The sequence below is a fragment of the Phragmites australis genome, chromosome 15 (assembly GCF_958298935.1).
Source record: "Phragmites australis chromosome 15, lpPhrAust1.1, whole genome shotgun sequence".
In the NCBI taxonomy this organism is placed as follows: Eukaryota; Viridiplantae; Streptophyta; class Magnoliopsida; order Poales; family Poaceae; genus Phragmites; species Phragmites australis.
The window spans coordinates 2,380,182-2,403,074 of NC_084935.1; the positions used below are offsets into that span (position 1 = coordinate 2,380,182).

The 22,893-nt window shown below is 44.3% G+C and overlaps 3 protein-coding genes and 1 pseudogene across 3 annotated transcripts; all 4 read right to left on the bottom strand.

Moving 5' to 3' along the window:
* Positions 1–317: 317 nt before the first annotated feature.
* On the bottom strand, positions 318–5,496 carry LOC133892797 (putative SWI/SNF-related matrix-associated actin-dependent regulator of chromatin subfamily A member 3-like 1). The gene is made up of 3 exons (XM_062333749.1): positions 3,810–5,496; positions 3,022–3,328; positions 318–1,700 (listed from the first exon to the last, which is right to left on the bottom strand). Exons 1-3 carry the CDS (start codon positions 5,142–5,144, stop codon positions 889–891), a joined length of 2,454 nt encoding a protein of 817 aa, XP_062189733.1. The 5' UTR covers positions 5,145–5,496; the 3' UTR covers positions 318–888.
* A 1,060-nt stretch (positions 5,497–6,556) lies between these two features.
* Positions 6,557–9,450, bottom strand: LOC133893155 (uncharacterized). Its single transcript, XM_062334126.1, has 6 exons — positions 9,314–9,450; positions 9,039–9,203; positions 8,848–8,945; positions 8,027–8,126; positions 7,266–7,448; positions 6,557–6,958 (listed from the first exon to the last, which is right to left on the bottom strand). Exons 2-6 carry the CDS (start codon positions 9,096–9,098, stop codon positions 6,836–6,838), a joined length of 564 nt encoding a protein of 187 aa, XP_062190110.1. The 5' UTR covers positions 9,099–9,203; positions 9,314–9,450; the 3' UTR covers positions 6,557–6,835.
* A 2,798-nt stretch (positions 9,451–12,248) lies between these two features.
* Positions 12,249–14,807, bottom strand: LOC133892984 (GDSL esterase/lipase At1g28570-like). The gene is made up of 3 exons (XM_062333969.1): positions 14,207–14,807; positions 12,985–13,133; positions 12,249–12,878 (listed from the first exon to the last, which is right to left on the bottom strand). The coding sequence occupies exons 1-3, from the start codon at positions 14,805–14,807 to the stop codon at positions 12,249–12,251; spliced, it is 1,380 nt and encodes a 459-aa protein (XP_062189953.1).
* Positions 14,808–17,213: 2,406 nt separating this feature from the next.
* Positions 17,214–22,781, bottom strand: LOC133892986 (GDSL esterase/lipase At1g28600-like; annotated as a pseudogene).
* Positions 22,782–22,893: the final 112 nt, after the last annotated feature.

A 22,893-nucleotide genomic window follows, 5' to 3' on the forward strand; every position in this document is an offset into this window, starting at 1 on the left:
AGCGAGGCCCCGGCACAATCGGTGCCGGGCTGCCCCGCCGCGTTGAAGCCGGAGAACGACGCGGCAACAGGCCCAATCGACGTGCTCCTGCAATCCAACAACGCGATGGAACATCCACTCATCCTCGTCCCAGCAGGTGCAAATGGGGCGCGCGGCGCGGCAAGGCAATTTGCCATCAGTTCGCCTCCAGGAAGCCAGGAAGGCGCAGAAGGCAGCAGCGGCACAGGGACATAGACACGTATGCAAGTGGCATACACATCACCCTCGAATGCAATATCCGAATTTCCGTTGTACAGTAAAAAAACTCTACTGTTTGCAATACCAGCTGTATCACAGAATTTGCATGTTATGAACTTGGTCCAAGGTCTGCACATACGTCAAACCCGGTTCAGTTAACCACAGCAAAAAGGCACACAAACACTAAGACTCAGCCACAATGAGACGAGGCTCAAGTGGATGCACAACACAATAAATTGTACCCTCCATCCACCCTAGCAATAGCATTCCATTGATCTATGAGTTGCTAATGTTTAGCATCACAGCCATACATGTTCACATGCAGGACTTCCACCCAACCCTATGCCTGCACAAATATGACATCCTACCAAAAGAGAGAGAGAGAGAGAGAGAGAGAGAGAGAGAGAGAGAGTCAACGGAGCTCTTCTAGCATCAGATGCTCCCATTACTAAGCAGAGCACTAACAAGCCTCTCCTTGTTCTTCAGCTCCATCGCTCCAGTCAGTGTTCTCATGCTGCCGAGCATGTTCACCAAGGGACAAAATTCCATGCACACGGCAATATCTTCAACCCCTGGGCGGAGCACATGCATTGAGATGCTACAAAAGGAAAATCACTACAACTACTTAGTAAGCAGCGCATTATCATAACTTCATAAGCCCATCATCATTCGAAGCTCTTCAACACGCATCTCCTTGTCATCCTTGTCCCTTTTCTTCCCAAATGCATTGGTTATCAGCCTCTTCTTCCCCTCCTGCAGCGATAGTATCCTCTCTTCGATGCTGCCTTTCACAATGAGCCTTACCACCTTCACTTCTTTCTTCTGTCCGATTCGGTGCACCCTGTCCATGGCCTGCTCCTCTACCCCAGGATTCCACCAGGGGTCAAATAGGTATACTGTTGATGCAGCTGTTAGATTCACACCAGCTCCTGCAGCTTTCAGGCTGGCCAGTAGCACGGTTGGAGCATCAGGGCCAACATGAGCAAATTGTTGGATAACTTGTAACCTCTTCTTCGCGGTCATTGAGCCATCAAGCCGCAGTATTTTAAAGCCTGCCTTTTTTAGGGGCTCTTCGAGCAAGATCAACATCTTCCTGAACTGAGAAAAAACAACAGACTTCGACAAAGGGTCTTGGTTCTGCGAAGCCTTCAGTAGCTTCAGCAAGGCTTGCATCTTGGAAGAGAGAGGTCTGTCAGAGCCAAGATTGCCTGATCCATCATCATCAGGATGTTTTACCTCTGGAGCAAGAAAGATGTCCTCTTTAGATAAGGAGCGCCGGCATATTGGACAACGGGAACTGGAGCTCTTGAGGATTTTTAGGATGCAGGTTTGGCAGTATATGTGAGTGCAGCTGGTTATGACAGTTTTAGTTGGTGGAGAGAGGCAAATTGGACAGTCAAAGTCATCTCCATCATCAACCAATGAGGCCAGTTTCTTCAACAGCTCTGGGTTCTTAGACACATCTGCATCGAAGTATATCAAAGTGAAAGGTATGAGAACTCAACATTAGGTTGTAATGATCACATAAAAGATAAGCACCGCAGGCGGATAAGAACATCTAAACTAGGGGAAAACAATTGATTCCATCACACATGTTTATAGTACCTAAAGTGGAATACATTTACAATAAGTCTGAAAATGATTAATTCTACGCGTGATAAAACTAATATTCCTTTAGTTTTCACTACATTTTAGCTCATATCTCATGCACATGATGATTAGACATAATTGATTCAAGCGCTTCTCACTATCAACCAAGGCGTTTATTAAGCATTGCTAACCTAAACTAATAATTGATCTGACTTGCATGAACCGTACAAAGGAGAATATCTGATATACTTCTATATGGATATTAACACTTGAAGTAACAATTGCTGACCCTGATAAGGCACTAACGAATTTTCTGTGAGGAATGAGGAAGATATTACTGATGCTGTCCTTAAAATGAAAATGTGAAGCAGAGCTACTATCTGTAGGCAGTCACATTTGCTAATACAACCAAGATCAACCGGCAACTTAATGATTAATTCCTTGGCAATGCACTGTCTAAGAACAAGAATAATCTGGACGGTATTGAGCTTTTTGGAAGAAAAAAAACAATTTGAAGGTACACGCTTTTATTGACTATGTAATGATCTAAGGCCTCTTTGAAGAACAATATGATATTGCACGCTGCAGTAACAGATGGACAATGTTGGTGAAGAAAATAACTTTCTTTGCTTCTCTAAGATTTCTCCAGACACTTTATACACACCAACTATCCCATTACTATCTGTAGGCAGTCACATTTGCTAATACAACCCAGATCAACCGGCAACTTAATGATTAATTCCTTGGCAATGCACTGTCTAAGAACAAGAATAATCTGGACGGTATTGAGCTTTTTGGAAGAAAAAAAACAATTTGAAGGTACACGCTTTTATTGACTATGTAATGATCTAAGGCCTCTTTGAAGAACAATATGATATTGCACGCTGCAGTAACAGATGGACAATGTTGGTGAAGAAAATAACTTTCTTTGCTTCTCTAAGATTTCTCCAGACACTTTATACACACCAACTATCCCCAGTCACATAAATCCCTTTCCAGAAAAAAAATGTAATATGAAACTTCATTAAAATACTAATATGCCATGCCTCACATATGATATTTCCTAAGCAACAAAGCCATCCAATCTGAATTAGGACATTTTAATTATCATGTTTCGCAGATGAAAACTTGTTATGGCGATACTATATCATGGTAACATAATGTCAGAATCAAACAGACAAGAAAAAGACATACCTTCAAGGGAGTTAGCGGGAAGCCATGATTTCATGTCTAAAGGACACAATGCAACATCGTTGCAGAGCTGGCGGAGCCTCAGAATGAAATAAAGCACAGTGGAGTAATTGCGCAGAATCGAATCTCTGTCACCAAATTCCTGCATTTTGTTTTTCCCTTCCAATTCCATCTGATCATAGTACTCACGCTCCTCTGCAGAAAGATCAATATAGCACACTAAAACAGTTTTGGGGGGAATGTCAACCATGCTCTTGCTTCCAGTTTCTGTCTCTTTGGTTCTGCGCAGTGAGATAGCACCTAGGAGGTTCTGGAATAAGCAGATAAGACGAAATTACCTTTTCGGAATGAACGATAAGCAATATTTGAGATCAATTCGAAAGTACATTATTTCAAATACCAACTTTACCAAATGAAGTAGCACATGGTGTCATGTTTTTTTACTACATGTTGTGTCATGTTGGAATTATACAAATGACATAATGTATTAATGTAAAACATATGCAAGCAATTTGTGATGGCAAATAAGTAATATGAGAGTTCGAAACATATGCCACACAACACAATAGCATATACACACTATAGGACCTCCTACCACTCAAATAGGATGAGCAGTTACTTAGATATGTACATAACTCTACGAACAGGTTTGCAAGTCAGCGCCTTCTACCATTCAACAGCATTTGATAGCTGCCCATACCTTGTAGTTCCTAGTTCTTTCCACTTGTGCAAAAATGATAAGCATGGCCTATGCAAATGAGAATTGAGAAGGAAAATTCTTGTTAACTTACTTGCAACCGTGACAACCCAGTCTTATTCCCTTTCTCTAAGGGGCGCTGGATCAAGCTCTGCCAGTAGCTCTTTATTGAGAATGGCTGGAACCGTAAAAATGCCATGAGCGGGTACAAATCAAACGAGCTGTTCTGAATTGGCGTCCCCGTGACTACCCATCGCCTCTCTGTGTTCAAAGCAATCACTGCCTTGGTCTGCCGTGCTGCAGAGTTCTTGATCACATGGGCTTCATCCAGAATCACGCGGAACCAATTAATATCCTTCAGTGGTGAGTCCTGCTCAAATTCAGTCCCCAAGGTGCTGTAAGTAGTGAGCACGAGATCATACTTCAACAATTCTTTCTTATCCCTTGTCCGCTCGCCATGGTACATATACACCTTCAAGCTGCCTGCTTTTATGTGCTCCTCCAGTTGTATCACCCAAGCTGAGAACACCGATTTCGGGCACACCACAAGCGTCGTCTGTGGCCCCTCCCCTGAACCCTCAACCTTCCTCCTCTTGGCCCCTTTAGCCTTCTTCGCACCCACATTGCAAGCTTTACCCCTTCCAATCAATGCCAACAGCGTAAGCGTCTTCCCCAGCCCCATATCATCAGCAAAAATCCCACCTTTTAATGGTGGCGGCCGCTGCTTAGTCTTCTGATTGGTAAGCACGTTCTCAAAGCCCCCATCTTCATTTTTTCCCCAGAAAGGCGGCAGATCGCTGGACTCCTCCCTGTGCACCAGCCACCCCAGAGCCTCCTTCTGGTGCTGGAACAGCTCCGACAACACGACATCCCCTGGCGCCTCCATCGGCTCAATCCGGCTCTTCCCTTCCTTCCCCACGAGCGAGAACAGCTTATCAACGTCACGGTCCGCTTTCTTGGTCCGCTCCATCACGGCGGCGGACTGAGAGAGGGAGAACTCGGGGTGGTCGGCATGGATGAGGTCGATCCCGGCGTCGCGGATGGCGGCGTCGATGGCCGCAACGGCAGCGGGGCGGGCGAAGAGGTGGATCTGGCAGGGGAGGCGGTGGACGGCCTTAGAGGTGGGCTTGGGGACGATGGCGTGGGCCGCGGCGAGGAGGTGGGAGTCGAGGAGCGGGGCGAGCGCGGCGGCGGTGGCGCGGTCGATGTGTCCGACCTGATCGCCGCGGCCGTTGACGACCATGATGGCGTTCTCGTCGTAGAGGTTGAGGGGCTGGCGGACGAGGCCGACGTTCTCGCGGCCGGTGATTTTGCCGGCGTAGTGGCGCATGCCGACGATGTTGGCGACGATGAAGCCCAGGAGGTAGGGCTCGTCGTCGTCGTCGCTGCCTCCGACGACGACGCCGCCGCGGGAGGAGGAGGTGGCCATGATGGAGGTCCTGGGGCGAGGATTGGAGGGAAGAGGGAAGGGTTTGAATAGGCGGCGGCGGAAACGGAAGGGAAGGTCGGTTGCGGCCTTTCGGGTTGGACGAAGATTGGGGGTGAGGAAGGAAAGGATACCTAACCCTGGGTTGCCTGCCGAGTGCCGATATTAACGCTAGCTCTAGGCTCCTTTTGTTCACTTGTCAACGGCAGCTGTTTGCATCGTCTAGGAAAGTACATGAAATGTGAACCTCGTGATGATGGTGTGATACCTAAGTGCTGAAGATATGCTTGGTTAATAGCATAATTTGCCACGTGGTATTTGCCAAAATAAGCTCTCCTAGATGATGATAGATTGTGATTAGTTATCTGACTATATTGTATATGTAAGTTGAACGGGATATATTTGTTGAAAAGAAAAGTGTTGGATTAGTTGTATTTATCTGGATATACTGAATTGAATTTATGTTTGGTTGATCAAAACTAATGTCACATGATTAGATATAAAAATTTAGATTATGATCGCTCGTATAATAGTGTTTTATGATTCTGATAAGTGAATCCACTTGTACAAACAGATACAGGAGTCTAGATCTGTCGAAAGTGCAAATCAAGCTTTTCTCCTGGAGTAATCTGAAAACATACATTTATATCTATCCAGCTAGATTGAAACATTAAATATAATAACCAAACACACTTCTCCCACCTATTAGATGCATCCGTCCGACGTGATCCTCCCATTTCAAACAATCAGCCTCGTTACCATGGTACAGTTGTGAGTTGTCAAAGCGAGCCAAATAGCTGCCTCAGAAAGGTCAAACCTTTTTAATTAGAGACCACCAAAGTAAAGTGTTTGATTAGTTATATTTATCTGAATAAATTGAGTTAAATTTATGTTTGATTGATCAAAATTGATGTCGCACAAGTAAATATAAGAGTTAAGATTATAATTATCGTATAATAGTAATTTTATGACTCTAACAAGTAAATTCGCTTATACGAGCAGATACATGAGCCTAAATCTGTCGGAACTACGAATCGAGCTTTCCTCCAGAGTAATCTAAAAACATACATTTATCCATCGAACTAGATTAAAATATTAAATATAAATAACCAAACACGCTTCTGACAGCTATTCCCAGCTATTAGATGCATCCGTCCGGCGTGATCCTCCCATTTCAAACAATCAGCCTCGTTACCACGGTACAGTTGTGAGTTGTCAAAGCGAACCAAATAGCTGCCTCGGAAAGGTCAAACTTTTTTAACTAGAGACCACCAAAGTAAAGTGTCAGCCGGCACAGCTCACATCGATAATACTGAAGCTCCGATGATAGTTTCCGTTTGAAACTTCGCTTGGTCCATTCAAACCAAGCCATTCGGCAGATACACTGATAGAAAAGGTACTGTTTCTCCAAGATCTGACAGTTAATCAGGCCGAGAATACTTTATTTCTGGATCACACAGCTGGAATTATATGAACATCACAAATGCTCCCACGAAATTTACCAAACTAATTCGAAGCTCAAAGCATGAAGGTCGCATCTGAGATCTCTACAGTACATCAGCAATACACACACCAAATATAAATGTAATTCACGGCTTCCTCATGTGACATCATGTAATACCAGAACTAGGGCCACAAAGGACAGGAAAACAAGAATCCAAACAAGCAAACGGGCGAACCCTGCTGAAATCAAACTAGTCATCATCCTTGTAGGGGTATTCCTCCGGAACTTGCTTGATAAGTTTCACCCGCATCTCATAGGCATCATCCCCACGAAGCATGTCACGGACCCATGTCACCTCTGTTTTCATAGACACCTAACCACGAGTGCAATCGATTAGATAAGAACACCACAAGTAGGTAGAACACTTGTTCGTAGAAACTCCATAGGTATACTGGTGCTACCATGTAAGAGTGATCTAGAAAATTCAATACGAAGTACTTTCGAGGACAAATATACTAATGCTATTTACACGTGACAAAACAAAACAATTCTACATATATTAGCCGTTAAAATGTTAGGAAGTTGGCCGCACACATTCTAGAAAGGAACAGTATCAATAGTATGATTGACAAGAAGAGTTGATAAAAACTAAAAAGAGATGGCAGTAGCAAAGAACAAACCATTTCCAATGCTCCCCTAATAACTCCACTTAACACATTGCAATACTGAAGCCCTTGGCAAGTGTCAGGGAGCTCAACAAAATCTACAAGAGGATTGTCCTCCAACACAAAGCTGCAAGTTGTACCCTCAGCATCCCAATTGGTTACAGTTGCAGTCACACCCAAGAACATTTTGAATCCAAGCTGTTTCGGAGAGGAAGAAAGGAAGCTGTCAGACCATAAACCCATAGAGGAGGCAAAATAGAGGCAACATTGGGAGTGCAAAAACATTTGATAGCCTGTAAGTTTGGTACTTTAGGTAGCAAATGGAAGTACCAAACCAAATGAAAATATGGTAAAAAGTCATTAGACTTCAATAAACCAAGAAACAAAAGGCATACATAAGAAAAAACTTAGCACTTTATATACACAATCTGCAAGGAAATATAACGTATGGCATGCCACTGAATTGTTTATAACTACTGTCGAAGCATAGACGCTAAAAATGCACAGAAGCACTAAATGATCTAACAAAAGTGAGCTATCGACAATAGTGCTAAAAAAATATGGTGGACTACTGTTGGATCAGACAAGGACCTCATATGCATTAGTTATAACAACCGATAAATACTTGTCAGGGTTAAGCACGTGCAAAATGTACTGACAGGTATGCTGAATGGGAATTAGGAATATGGACAGTAAGCTCAGCAGCTGTGCCTTGCTGTGAACAAAATTATATTTCTGCAAACATTTAACCAAATAATAACGAGTTTAGCAAAGACCTTTGCGATAACATCAGCCGTCTCCTTGAAGTCAACACACCTTGATACATTTGACTTTGCTAAGAACTCATCAACCAATCGTGTTCCAATGTTGTAACCCCTGAAAAAATGAAAGGTTTTCAAAAAGAGACCACATATATCGGAATGAACCCAAAGGAAAATGCAAAGCTCGAAGGCAGAATATAGTAACAACGAGCAAACAAGAGATATTGCTTAACTACACTAAACATGCTGCAAAATAGCAATTGTCATCAGCCAGATTACCACTTCATTTGTGATTCTACTCCAGATTATGTTCGCTCTCCATCATGCACGATATATGGAATCATGGGTAATCTCTATATTGAGAATTGTGAATAGATAAAATAATCATAAAACTAACTTGATCATCCCCCAACTAAGCGGAAAATTTCAAAAGGGAAATAAAGTACAATTGAACAGATATTGCCCCCCCCCCCAGAACCACGACATATAAATGATGAGTTCCCGCATCAACAAAAACAACACCATGAAATGTGTTGTGTTGGCTGGATTGCAGAAGCCATGCGACTCGACGCATGGGCAAAATAACACGATGAAATGTATAGCATGGGCTGGTTACACAGAAATCGTTTTTTTTTCTTCTTTTCCTTCACATGCTACAGACAGGCTATGAACTCATGAAAAAAATTAGATAGTTCATGCTATTTGAATATCCTACTCGGGCATGATCGCTACTAGCCTAATACACTAAGGTCACCACTGCAATACCAAACTGGCTTCATCATCCATCAAACGTTCCGAATTGACCTAGAAAATTAGAAGGATAACGAGCCACATACATCTGATCGAGCTGCTTGTTGACCTCCTCGACCTCCTCCAGATCCGTCAGCAGCTGCCGCACCATGGCACCGTACGTGAGCGTGAACAGCTCCGCATTCTGCAACAAACGAAGCAGTAGAAGCAAATCAGACCAGGGCCAGATTTAGTGCCCGGGCCCAGGATTTCCGCGCGACACGGGTCAGGCGCTTACGACGCGATCGACGCTGGCGAAGAGGGCGTCGCCGGACTTGGGGGCCGTGAGAGGCGGCATCTCCGGGATCGCGGGGGCTCTTCTCGCCGGCGGCGGCGACTGGCGTGCGGTGGCGACGGGAGGCGGGTGCAGACCGGACAGCCGCTTCCCGCCGCTTCTCTCCTTCTGCAGCACCGAAACTAGCAGATCAGATGGCGCCCAGACCCAGACCCCACCCCCAGGTCAGATCCGACCGGCACGGCTGAACCCCAGATCCGGGCGGCTGTAGAGCTCACCCTCTCGCTTCCGGCTGGGACACGGCGCCGGCGAGGCCGGTGGGCGTTGCAGGCGACGAGCCGACGAAGCCGAACCGAGATGTGGGGGGAGGAGCGTGGCGGTGACGGAGATCGGGTTAGGATGGGAGATGATGACTATGGCAGCACCCACGCCCCACGGGCCGTATCTGACCCGAAATTTTGGGCCCATTCCAGCCCAGCCTAGCCCAAGTCGTTCTAGCCACATGTCCAAACCGAAATATTTAACTTTTTAACATTCTATTAAAATATTAATTGTCTTAATTCTCCACTGAATCTGACAAATGTGACTCTTAATCTATGTACTGTGAATCAATGATAAATTTATCACTCTATCCAATGACAGAATTGCAAAAAAATCAACCCCGCGCAAACCGATGCGGCTGATTCTGTCATCTCAGCCTGTTCCATCCCAATTGACCAAATCAAAGGATTTTTATTTAAAATTTATTTTCTTTTTGTTAAAGTAAAAAAAAATTGACGTCCATTCTAAAAATGACAAATTAGGTGCTTGTCGCCAGTCGAATGACATATAAAAATCGTCCAATAAAATAGTGATAAGGTAGGATCCACCATTTAGACAAATTAGATGATTTATTGCCCTGTAGAGGGCCGATTTGTAGGCCAGTCGTACATTCATCGTGGGACAAGGTTATCTCACTGCGTAGTGTATTTTCAAAAAAAATCATAAAATTTTTTATATAAATTCAGATGGAGATAATTTTTATATAAAAATTATAGTCTTGATGAGTTCTACAACTTTATATTTAATTATTTTTTATTTAAACCTAATTGAATGCTACAGATATTTCTTTAGCTTTGGCGACTCGCTCATCGACAGGACAACTTCATCCACTACTCCCCACGTCTGGCCCTGTCGCCCGGTTCCCTTACGGTGAGACCTTCTTCTACCGCTACTCATGTCTACCATGATTGACAGTGCCACTAACTATATGCACACGTAGTATGTGTGCACTGGAGAGGCTGGGGTTTCCGTACTGAATGTTGCATTTGGACAGGAAGACGAAAGAGGATTTCCGGTATGGCGACAACATCACAGTGGCGAGCAGGATGGCGCTGAACAAATTGTTGTTCAAGAAGAAGCACCGCAACATTGAGGAGATGACGGCATGCTCCCTTGGCTTGCAGATCGGCTGGTTGAAGAATGTGATCGCCTCTACGGACCACAGTACGCACAACCTATGCTTGTAAGAAGTTACATATTGCAAAGGAAGTGTTGAACACAATGCCCTTACTTGTCAGCAAGTGATGACACGAAAAAAGGAGCACGCAAGCATCATTCTAAGAATAGGTGTACAGAACATTCCATCTTTTAAACGTTATTAGTAAAGAGACAATTGCAAAGAATTAAACGTTATTAGTAAAGGGACAATTGCAAAGAAATCATTACTTCTAGTGTTATTGTAAGCTTACCACTAAAAAATTACAAAAATACCATTAAAACTGTTATTCGAGTGTCATCCTTAAAAAAGTAAAAAATCAGAGAGGTATTTACAAATGCTCCTATAGTAAAAGGTCTCATTCTATCCTTATTTTTTTTCTAAAAATTCACAGCAACCCAAATAATAATTCATAAGATGATACCAATGTCTCAAAATAACTAGAGCGCGCGTAATCCCATACCAAAACTTATAACATGGGTTCGTCGTTGCATCCTTAACATATATTAAGGTATCAATCTCTTTTCATCTCAGATATATTTGGTGTAGAAACATCACTTAAAAATATCGAACTTAGCTTTAGACACTCAATGTTCCTAATGTGAGTTGGTTCCACCTTAAGTACAAGTTTGCTAATTTCTTGCTAGGTGTTTGCTGCTCTTTACTTTTGTGACCACATAGCTTGTTCTGTGACACTTGCTTAAACGGACAGAGTATGTAGCATTTTGAGGCATGGTTTCTCTTTCTCTTTACAAAGGATGCATGAGTCATGATTTATTTTTGTTATATGGTACGTGAGAGGATGGCTTATTGGAGTCAATTGAGTGAATCAGGGAATCGGTAGTTGTATGAAATTAGTTGAAATGATTTGAGTTACGAGCCAAATTATTTTTTAAGCTGTTATTTTCTCAAATTGTGAGTATTTTGTAAAAATGCTTGGGCATGCATATGTATAATAATATCCCTTGCTAGGTATGCACATGGGATCAAGAACGTGTGGCCGAAAGCATTCCATATCCTGCTTTCCAAGTGAGGATTGCATTCTTATGCCCTTCGATGGTCATTCTAATGATATTTTGCATCTTCTTTTGCGGCGGCAACCCTGGCGACTACAACCCAGCCACCGGCTGATTTCGGTGGCTCAACCACCCTTCCACAACAACCTCTTCAAGGCAAAGCTCAACGCCCTCCGCCGCGACCACCTGAGCGTCTCCATTGTCTATGTTGATAACCACGATGAGGTCTTCAATGTCATCTCCGCCACGGCGTGGTACGGGTTTGATGGAAATTCTATAAGACCGTTCATTTAAAGATCTCCACGGGACCCTAATTCATACCGTACTTCTCTGATTCAACGGCTGACACGTGTAACTGAGAATAAAGAGAGGACACATAGAATGCACAAGATAGGGACTTTATGTAAGATCGGATCTTATAGAATTTCTTTCCCATAGCCCTAGACGACCGTCAACTTTACCGTGCGCTGCACTGAGCCGGGCGCCGTGCAGCCCCCCGATCGACCCCGTCCAGGTAGTGTCGTGGGACGGGCTGCAGAATACCAAGGCGATGTACCGGGTTATGGCCGGGCACGGGATACTGCATCCGGGCAAGAAGTAGAGGACCGTTCGATCGGTTAATGCAAATCATTCGTACGAATTGATCGGTGATTATAGCCATGATTGTGGCCACGGTGTATCACACGCCAGTTATGCTAAACTATAGGTGAGGCGCCACGGTCACCGGCGGCGGCGCCTGCATTTCGCCAGAATGGGCGGCATGGCGTACGGCCCTCGCAGCACGCCGTTGGCGATGACCTTGTAAGCGTGGTCCGTGAAGTGGAACCCGTCCCACGACACCGCCTCGTACGGGTCGTGGCAAGTCGTCGACGTCCTCATGCCGCAGTGCACCGTCGGGTTGGCGTTGTACGGGCCCCCGCCGCCGCAGCACGACACCAGCGGTTTGCCGTCAAACCCTGCCGGAACGCGGGAAACAATACGTACAGTTTCATCCGTCACGAGACGTTTTAAGGTGAATGCACATGCATGTGCACAAATAAGCAAGAACTCAACGAATGCATGCACGAGGAAACCACCGTGCTTGCGAGGGTCGGCGGTGAGGTCCATGGCGGCGGCGTAGTAGTCGGCGTAGACGACAGCAACCCCGGGGTGCCGCCGGCCGAGCTCGGCCAGCTCCGCCTTGAGAGCGCGGTTGTGGAGCTGGGTGAGGCCGTTCGGCCACTTCAGGCAGCCCATGGAGTCGTACTGTGCCGTGTCGTTGGTCTGGAACTTGGTCAGGTACCCCGGGTTGCACCCGATTGGGAAGTTCCCGGGCACCACTACGGTCTTGGCACCTAGCCCGATCAGTTCCTGCAAATTGATGGAGACATGAATCAATGGATGATATAGACTGATACTATTTGATGGGTGTGAGAAAATTTTGTGTATGCTGTAGGGGTTAGGAGTTAGGACGCACGACGAGAGAAGCACTGATGCCGGCAACGACGTCGGGGACGTAGGTCCTGACCTCATCGACGGACCTGCCCTGGAACAAGGCCTGGTTATAGTCGTTTCCACCGATCTCCCCGACGAGGAACAGCGAGCTCTCCATCAGATCACTCCATCCTGCAAGAAAACAGAGGGCGAATTGCAGTTGCACGAGTCAGGAATTCAGATCGGAAATAGGTACTACTAGATACGGGAGTCTGTTGTTTAGAATTCAGACATGTGAAAAGCAGCATCCGGTGCTGATTGGACGCACCAATCTTACTATTACTAATTAGAGACTCTTTTTAAGCCTTCATGTAGAATAAGACGTGCTAAAAAAATAGAGAAATTTTAGAAATTCCTTTTAGTGCCTCTACGTTAATTCTCGTAGGAGACACGCTAAAAAATAGATAAATTCTAAAAATTCTCATAAAAAATAGAACATCGGACCATCAATTTGGTGGAGTATAATTATCATTGACAACAAGAGCCATTGAATGTAACATGTTTCAAAATTACTCACTCTTGACATTATGAAAAAAATCAACCCAAAGTACCTCTAATACATGCTTTTAAATTACACGCCTATACCATTATGAAAAAATTAACTCAAAATACCCCAATTCTTGCTTCTAAATTACTCACCTCTGTAATTATGAAAAACTAATCAAAAGAACCAAAAAATCTGCTTCTAAATTTCTCATGTCTACCAATATAACAAAATTAACCCAAAGTGATGTTGCTTTGCAACATTCCATATGCTTTTCACATAAACATTAATTTAGGTCCCTCTCAAATTATATTATGGAGTCTGAAGATAAACTATGAAAGAAAGGAAATATTATACAATGGATGGCCACGCACGTATTAACGAATATCAAACAATAACTTTGCGTAGGGCTCTGAATCAGTAGAGGAATACAATAAGAAAACATGGTCAATATACATATATCAGTCACCTCTAAATCCTAAATTATAGATATTTCACAAAGTTCTATTATCTATGTATTTTCTAAAAATATTTCTAGTCTGTGCAGATGGATGGGTTGATGGACTAGTGTGGCTAATTTGCAGCAAGCATTTCAAAAAGTTTCTTCCAAAGATTTTTTGATCCGATTTATGTTGGTTCATACAGTTCATGCAGGTATTTCTTGTTTGTGCGGATTGCAGGAGTGTAGAGTATTCAGACTGTAGGAGTAAAGCGTGATCACCTTGTTCTGAAGAAAGCATGCGAAGTACTTCCTTGAGCCAACTCATCTGCCACCGCAGGGAGTAGGGTGTAAAACGAACGTCGAGGTTCTTCCCTCTGAAGTACTCGTGGCCAAGCGCCGTCGCGCCGCCGACGGCGAAGTTGGCGCCATGCGCGTAGTCCTCGCTCGAGTTGCCGGCGAGGTAGGGCGTCAGAAACGGTATCCCCAATGCGTCAGCTGCACGATACACAGGGCACATCATTTGTGTTACTGAAAGCACGTAGCTGATAGCTCGCCAGCCGAGTGTGGTCGTCAGCTGAAAAGATGAGGCGAGTGACGAGAGCATGGCGCGCGCCGCACCGACGTGGTCGATGATTATCCTGCCGTCGCAGAAGCGACCGTTGGGGCGGCGGAAGAAGGTCTCCCCGTACGGCGGCCTGGAGACGGCGCCCGGCGACCGCGCGTAGCGCAGCCAGTTGCCGTTGTCAGTGATGGAGTCGCCGAAGCTGAAGAGCCCGGTGAAGCAGCCACCGCGCCGCGGTTCCTCTGAACTGCTGCCGAGGACCGCACAGGCGGCGACAAGGAGATGCATCACGATGAGAACGCGAGAAGACATCGCCATCGATGGTCTGAAGCAAGAGGATGCCAAGGGGTGACTGGAGCGCGATTGGTATCTCCTGCGTAATTGCACATCCATTTATAGGACGGGGAAGTTGGAGACTGGACGATCGAATTCCGGCTGGTGCACCATAACTCGGCGTCACTGCTGCATTCATGGATTCCATTTGTGGAGGAGCTAATGAGTTTTAGCCGAGTGGTTTGGCGTGTGATTCAGGTGCTATTTTCTCTTCTTCCTATCCTTCTTTTTTTTTTCAGGAGAACACGCAAAAGACATGCGCGTAACCGAAAAACAGAAAATGCGTAATGATAGGTTACCCCTGCCATGCGACAAGGAAGACAGGGCTCTCTTCCACTCATGCACCATGATCATGCTTGATACCGGCAGGAAAACACTGTTTTGGTGCTCTCGGTGTCTAGATGGCGAGGCATCAAAAGACATAGTGCCAACACTGTACTCACATTCTATCCGAAAGAATAGGATTGTCGCCAATGCTTTATAGGATAGTAATTGTATGTGACCTTCAACACGATTGTGCCGATAAATATGGAATTTGTAAATCTGCGGGAGAGGATTAGCACCGTCCATTTAGAACAATGGAGGACACAATCACCTAACGACTCATAGAACATATATAGCTAAATCGGCGGACAAGGCTTAGTTCACGAATTTACCAAACATAGTTTACAGGAAAATAATCTGAAAGGCTTAGGCGCTATCAAAATGCAAATTTTTTGCATGGCTCCCTATCCAGGACCGAGTATGGACAGCCTAACATTCGTAACTACGGTAATGTAGTAATCAATATTTCTACCCAATGTATATTCGCAACTTTGAGATTTTAGTGTACCTATTGATTGAGTGTCTGGCCACCAAAAACCTTTGAACACGCATAGCAGGGTGGTTGTATCTATCTTCTTTGCACCCAACCTCATGGATCAACACGGACTCCATCGAAGCTTGGTGAAAAGATAAGACCTCCCAGACACGATCTCAAAAAAAGGTGTCAAGACTGATAATTTTGATCTTTTGGGAGTGATGAAAATAACGTAATTGTCGGATTTTTTAAGTGATAAACTCACGAAAGACGTGCTTTTACGCAGTATACAAGAGGAAGCGATGACTTAAGATACATGTGCTCATGCACTAATAACTCTCAGAGACAGTCGGGAAGATTCTTAAACTGACTATGTAATTTTCCATCTGTGCATCGTTTTTTTTCCATCTGTGTATTTTTTTTTCTCCTTTTCGGCTTTGGGCCTGGCCTACTGGACTGTAAGCTTAACTGTTGGCATCTTGATGCTATTTTTTTTCTCCTTCTAATATAATCGCCCATATGATGCATTTCAAAAAAAAAAATGCGTACTGGTTGCGAGCACAACCTGAATAAAGGTACACAATTTCACCATTTGATGAGTTGTAGTAGTAGTGGCAGTAGTATCGATACTCTAAGACGAAAGCGTGGAAGTATTAGTTAAGCCGATGTGCTAAAATTGGAGTCAAATTTCATAGTTACGTACACACCGATGAATCTGCAGCGCAAGATGAAGCAGAATATGAACAAAAACTCTCTCTCAAAACCCTCCCTGATGCATCTATCTGTGTGAGAACCTTAGTGATCGGAAGGACCAAGGTTCAGCGAACCGCAGTGAGATGCATTGTAACAGAGTCAAAAGCGATAAAGCAAGGTGTTTTTTTTTTTTTTTTGCCGATTCATACGAGATGGGGGTAGTTGAAGCTTGAAAGCTTGTACTTTATATCTCTACGTTCTTATCTTCTCTGCAACAAATGGAAGACAAGATGGGCAGCAGGGGCAAGCTGCATCTGATCTGCTCTCTGCAAGGAAAACCCATGGCCGTGATGCGGATGTTTACAGGCGCAGAGCTGAAGCTGCAGAGAGACCTGGCTTTCCAGAGGAGGACGGCGGGTAAGTTTCCGGTCCAGACTCCAGACTTGAAGTTTTACGTTTCAGGTGTCTGCAGTGCAGTGCGCTGTTTCAGTTTCAATCCAAGATCGAGTCATTGTATGACTGCAGTGCAGGAAAAGTATCCAATGAATTAATCAACTACTCCCAATCACAGAAAGTACAAAGGAAGTAGAATACGTCCAAGGCTTACGAGAAAGTGTGAGAGCCGAGATTCGAACCCTGGCTAGCCAGCTCCTACCTCTATTAAAGACTCAATCAACTGAGCTAACACTCAGGTCTTCCATCGTATCATTTATCATAAACAAACTAAAATATGTGCAAAAATAAAAATAAGCAAAGTTATCATTCTTTAGTTTCATTATTCTAAAACACAATTTATTTTTTGACTGGACGGTGGATTACTCATTGACATTCGACACCTCACGCTCTCCCCCCCCCCCCCCTCTCTCTCTATATATATAAAAGGGCATTTGACGTGCCCTCTAGTTCTTGCATCTGGACATGAGGGGAGGAATCTGGAAAGGGTCGTCGAGCACCCCACGGGCCATGATCCGGTACACCGCCTCGGTCATGTGCAGCCCGTCCCACGACATGTACCTGGACGGGTCGGGGCACTGCACTGTGCCTTACTCTGCGCAGTGCACGGTGAAGTTGGTGTTGTGCAGCCCGGCGCCGCCGCAGCATGCATCTAGGGATGTCCCCTTGCTAAACCCATTTTGCGCCGGAGGAGGCGACGATACTGAGGTCGACCTCGTCGTAGCAGTCCAAGTGGACGATGGAGACGCCCGGGTGTTCACGATGGAGGACGCCGAGCTTCGCCTTGAGGAGGGTGTTGTGTAGGCGATGAGGTCGTTGAGCCACAGGAGGCAGCTGATGGCCGGATCGTAGTCGCCAGGGATGCTGTCGCGGAAGAGGTAGCGCGGGACGCAGCTCAACGAGAAGAAGCCTGACACGTACAATGTCTTAGCGCCAAACTGGAGCAGCGCCTCATGGGACATTCCGATGGATCGGATGACATGGAGAACCGGGGGCGGACGAAACCGAGCATCTTGTTTTCGAAGAAGGAGTGGTTATAGTCGTTGGCGCCGATCCCTCCGACCAGAACAGGGGAGCTCGCCATGATCTCCCTTCGATCTGCACAGTGACAAGGCATGGTAATTACATATGTGATTTACCTGCAGGGACCTAGCACAAACTTGCTTTGCTAGTCACGTACAGCGGCGAGCAGACAGTGAACTGGAACATCGGTGTGCAGTGGATGTAGCTATCTAGCCTCCGGTCGAAATCACTCCATGAACGCGTGGATGCGTGCGTCTTGTTTGCGTCCTTAAGCACAATCTACCGAAAAAAGAAATGATCGCGGCCTAGGATATATCCCAATCTGGTTAATTCTTAGTTAAGTCCGCGACAGGAAAGGTACTATGTTGTGTGTGTTGATCGATGTAGCATCAATGCCATCAACGTACTGCGCATATCAAAGGCCTGTTACAGCATGTTTGGGGGTGGAAAAAAATCGCATGCGGACACATATTTACCACAATCATTCATTTATTTTGATATTCATATTAATATAAATAAAAAAATTATAAGATACGTATAATAATTAATAGATTGATAAGTATTAAATGAGATAAATAGACAATTGAGATCGTCCGTAAATGCATAGGGCATAAGTATTTCTCGGAGCGTACGAAGTTCACAAGAATTTCATAAGAGAAATTTATCGTTTCCGCAAGATTGTAGAGGTTCGCACCATTTAAATAAGTATAGGGATCGGTGACGTCTTAAAAATAATTAATTAGGACATTTAAAATCTATTCGACTCCAAAAACTACACAAGATAAATATATATCAATTTCTATCTAAATGTGTTCTAGGTATATCTAGTGTATCTACTCTACTGTTCAAAAGAAATTATAACATATCTAGAAGGTAAATTGTAAAAATGTAAATACGAAAATATAAATAAGGTAAAGAGAGCAAACTCAGCACAAATTTTTTTTATCTTATGGTATCAATGATATGAATATCACTACTAGTCCATGTTAGAGCTCTACCAAGGATATGTTCCCGGTTGACACCCGATCATAACCCTTGAGCCACCAAGATCTCAAATAGGTTGAGCCAACAAACCACTAAGACAAGGTCTCACCACAAGTATCTCTTTCGGTCACTTGCCACCATGATCACTTCGGAGCTTAAGGCACTAAAGCAAGGGTCTCTGTGTCCTTGTACACGTGTCTTGCCGCTATTACACACTAAGTCGGAGGGTCAACAAGCTTAAAAAACTTTGACTTAAGTTGGCAGTAAGTTACCAAGACTTCAAGACGCTGGTGTACCACCTGATACAAGCCAAGATCACTCCTTAATCCACTCTCTAGGCAGCAATCACCTAGCAACATTCTCTCTAGTCCTATAAATACTAATCACTTACTAATCGTGTGTTTAATTGTCTTGGATGATCACATTAAGCATTATGGTGGCTTGAATATTTTCTCAAGTGTATTTAAGTTTCTCTGGACTCTAACAACCTCAAATGGTTGAGTGGAGGGGTATTTATAGCCTCAAACCCGTCAACTAGCTGTTTTCTCAACGACTCAGAAAAATTATTAAGAATAGTAGTATTAACACCGGATAGTCTGGTGAGTACAACCTCAAAAACTAGCCATTTGAACTCTACTCAAAGTCTCAGTGAACACTGGACATTCGAGTATACCTTTAATTCTATCGCCAGACTAGCCGACGTGTTGTCTTGAGCCTGATCAAGCCACTTCACGCTTCTCTATATAAAATACTCTGGTGTAAGCCTATGGTGCACACATCATTGATCACCGAACCATCCGGTGTCTTGATCTTCACTCTTCAACTCTGGAAATACCTCTGCAAGAAATAATCTGGTGTAGGCCTTCGGTGCACACAACATTGATCACCGAACCATCCAACGTTTGACTTCTTCTCTTCCTTCCTTTAATTTGGAAATATTCCGGTGTGTACTACATATTGACGGTGTGTACTACATATTGAGTACCAGACTATCCGGTGAGGTGGGGGGATGAATAGGGCACTAATAAAAACTTAAACCAACTACCGAATTCTAGAACAAAGAGCAATCTTAGACTAGAATGAATAAAAGCAACTAGACGACCTAGCAAGCTAAAATGATAAGTGCAAACATGCAAGCATATAGAATATAAGTAAAGTGCGGAATTAAAACTTACATGAAGGAAATGCCGAATGTAATAAGAGTAGGAAAAGGGGACACTGAGTTTTTCCTGAGGTATCGAAGAGTTAGCACTCTCCACTAATCCTTATTGGAGCATCCACACAAGGATGTCGCTCCCCCTTGAATCACCAAGACTCAAGTGCTCACTAGTGATTGCCACTTCTCTATCTTCGGATTGGTGAACATCAAACCAAGTACATGAGCTTCCCGGGGCTCCCATAAGACCTCCAAGAGCTCACCGAGAACACCTTCAATCTCCACGACCGGCTAGGTGTTGCTAACCACTAAAAGTAACAAGCTAACTGATTCACTTGATCCCTATCAAGCCTAAACAACAGCTAGATGCATACTTGCTACTCTTGAAGCACTAATGAAATCATTAATCTTCAATTAAGAACTTGCAAATCACCTTAAGTACTCTCCCTTGCTTCTAAATGATACCAACGGTGTATAAATGCTTCTGGGTTGCAAGAGAGACGTATGAAGTCAAGTGAAGGGGTATATATAGGCTAGAGGTCCAAATCTGATCGTTACCCAACCACTCACATTTTCTATGAACACCGGATGGTCCGGTGCACACGCCTCTGTCAGCACCAGACAATCCGGTGAGACTACTTTTCTTCATATGTTATCTGCCATCTGTCAGTAGCCGTTGCAAAATGCTCTGGTGTTCCTTCACATAGTATCACCAGATAATTTGGTGACTTATAATTTATTTCCTCCAAAAATATTAAGTCACTGTTAAATGGTCTGGTGATAACTCTCTTATGTCACCGGACAATTCGGTCAGTTCAACTCAGATTTTCTTCGAAAAACAGTCCTTCTATTAAATAGTCCGGTGTATGCGTCATTCTGATCACCGGATAATCCGGTGCATGTAACTTCAAATTTCTCTGAAGAATGACTCTTCTGTAAAATGCCCCGGTGCAAAAATTCCTTCAATCATCGGATAATCTGGTGAGGTCATTTGAAACCTTCATATAGAGGGAAAATAGTCCGGTGAGTTTAAACCTTCTTGCACCAGACAATCCGGTGAGAACAAATTTTCTGGAACTCGTCTAATTCAATCGACTTTGAGTTCTAACTTCTCACTCATGGGCTTCTATGAACTACATAGTGCTATATTTTCGTAAGTGTGCATTCAACTATGTCTAGACTCAACTAGGTCAAGTTACAACACTTAGCCCCCTTTTATAGTACGGTCAAAAAAACAAAAAAGAGACATGTGTCTACTCTAAGTGTCCTTTATCACTTTGTAACACTTAGAGTGTCTACTCTAAGTGTCCTTTATCACTTTGTAACACTTAGAACTAGAAGATCCTTAATCTTGACTCAAATATCCTTTGATCGACCAATAGAATTCCATGAGGGACCAAGAAAACCCATTCAATCATTGTGAACTAAAAAAATTGATTTCCTTCAAAACATACGCATTAGTCATAATGATACGATTATCATTAATCATCAAAACACTTACTACTTATCTAGGAGCTTAGATGCTACAAATAACATAGGGGACTCGTGGACGATGTCCTCTTTTGATCTCCGATCTCCGATGAGCTCAAGGTGGTGGTGGTGGTGGATCTCTTCTCTTCTCCTCCTTCTCTCTCTTCTTTCTCTCTTTCATGGTGGGGAAGAACGAATGGGGGGTGGTTGAGCAGATAAGATTTTAGCGATGGCTTTAAGTGGCGGTTCTAAGTAGTGGTGGTCAGACCGCGAGCTCGGGTGGTCAGACCACCCCAAGACAGAGGCTTTGGGGTTCTGCATGTCTCTGGCAGTCAGACCGTGGGCTACCCTTGTCAGGTCGTAAGGGCAATCTTTTTGCTGAATTATTTTTCTAAGTTCTCCTCTTTACTTTCTTCTTTCTCACCAACGTATTTGAGTTTTCCTAAAGAGTCTCGAAGATAATTAGGAAACCTCGAACACATACATGATGAAAAATATGCATAAACTAAAGATATCCATTCTCGAAACATTTTAAAATACTCAAAACATGATTTAAAAGATACCATAATACTAATACATGCTTAATGTCTAAATTCAGATCTTTAGGCCGTGACAGCCAAGCATGGCAAGCACTTTACGAAACCAACAGATCTGCATGCCAAGGGAGTAGGGTGTGATCCCGTCGACGCTGAGGTGCTTCTTTTTTAACAAGAGCTGGCTCAACGCCGTACCTCTCGCCACCGCTAAGTTAGCGCCGTACCGGAAGTCCTTTTCGTCTTCTCGTCCAAGTACAGCAGACAGTACATGAACCCTAGCCTCTCTACTGCAGTGGCATACGCACATGTGAGTATATGCACACATGTAGCGACGCGCATGTATGTACGTGTGGCGACACGTACCGATGAAGTCGACGATGAGGCAGTCGTCGGACCATTGCCCAGTGCGGCGGTGGAAGAAGGTCTCACCGTAGGGCGACCGGACGATGGGTCCTAGCACGGTGGAGTAGTAGATGAAGTTACCAGTGTCGATGACTGTGTCGCCAAAGCTGAAGAAACGGTTGTAGCATCTGTTGAGGTTCGCTCCATGCACTAGCACAGCAGGCGTGGACGCGGCGGCCACCATCAAGGCCATGGCGACGAGCAGAGGCAGCAGCAGCGCCTTCGCTATGCTAGAACAAGGATGTGCAGTTGTGCAGAACGCACGAGCGTAACAAGCTGCGATCAAGTGCTAGCTCTCTCGGCTTGGAGGCTCTATATAACCCGGTCTAGTTCTTGGCGAATGATGCGGTTCAGATAGGATGGCAACGGGGATGGTCGACGAGAAATGATCGAGAGGCAGTTAGTAACAACGTGTGTGTTTAGGGGAAGAGGTAAGTCCACAAGGATATATGAGCTAGCTTAGCTGTTCCTCTTTTTTTACCTGATATTTATATATATGCTAATTATCTCTTTAGCTCCATATATACCGGCACAGTGACGTAACATATGATTTTA

Coding starts and splice junctions, on each gene's coding strand:
- LOC133893155 (XM_062334126.1), bottom strand. CDS start 9,098: ATGCCGCCTCTCACGGCCCCCAAGTCCGGCGACGCCCTCTTCGCCAGC. Junction 8,127..8,847: donor AACAAGCAGCTCGATCAGAT/GTATGTGGCTCG, acceptor TCATTTTTTCAG/GGGTTACAACATTGGAACAC. Junction 6,959..7,265: donor TTAGGGGAGCATTGGAAATG/GTTTGTTCTTTG, acceptor ACTCGTGGTTAG/GTGTCTATGAAAACAGAGGT.
- LOC133892984 (XM_062333969.1), bottom strand. CDS start 14,807: ATGGCGATGTCTTCTCGCGTTCTCATCGTGATGCATCTCCTTGTCGCC. Junction 13,134..14,206: donor CATGCTTTCTTCAGAACAAG/GTGATCACGCTT, acceptor GTTTTCTTGCAG/GATGGAGTGATCTGATGGAG. Junction 12,879..12,984: donor GCATCAGTGCTTCTCTCGTC/GTGCGTCCTAAC, acceptor ATCAATTTGCAG/GAACTGATCGGGCTAGGTGC.
- LOC133892797 (XM_062333749.1), bottom strand. CDS start 5,144: ATGGCCACCTCCTCCTCCCGCGGCGGCGTCGTCGTCGGAGGCAGCGAC. Junction 3,329..3,809: donor CTGGGTTGTCACGGTTGCAA/GTAAGTTAACAA, acceptor TGCTTATTCCAG/AACCTCCTAGGTGCTATCTC. Junction 1,701..3,021: donor TCCCGCTAACTCCCTTGAAG/GTATGTCTTTTT, acceptor ACTTCGATGCAG/ATGTGTCTAAGAACCCAGAG.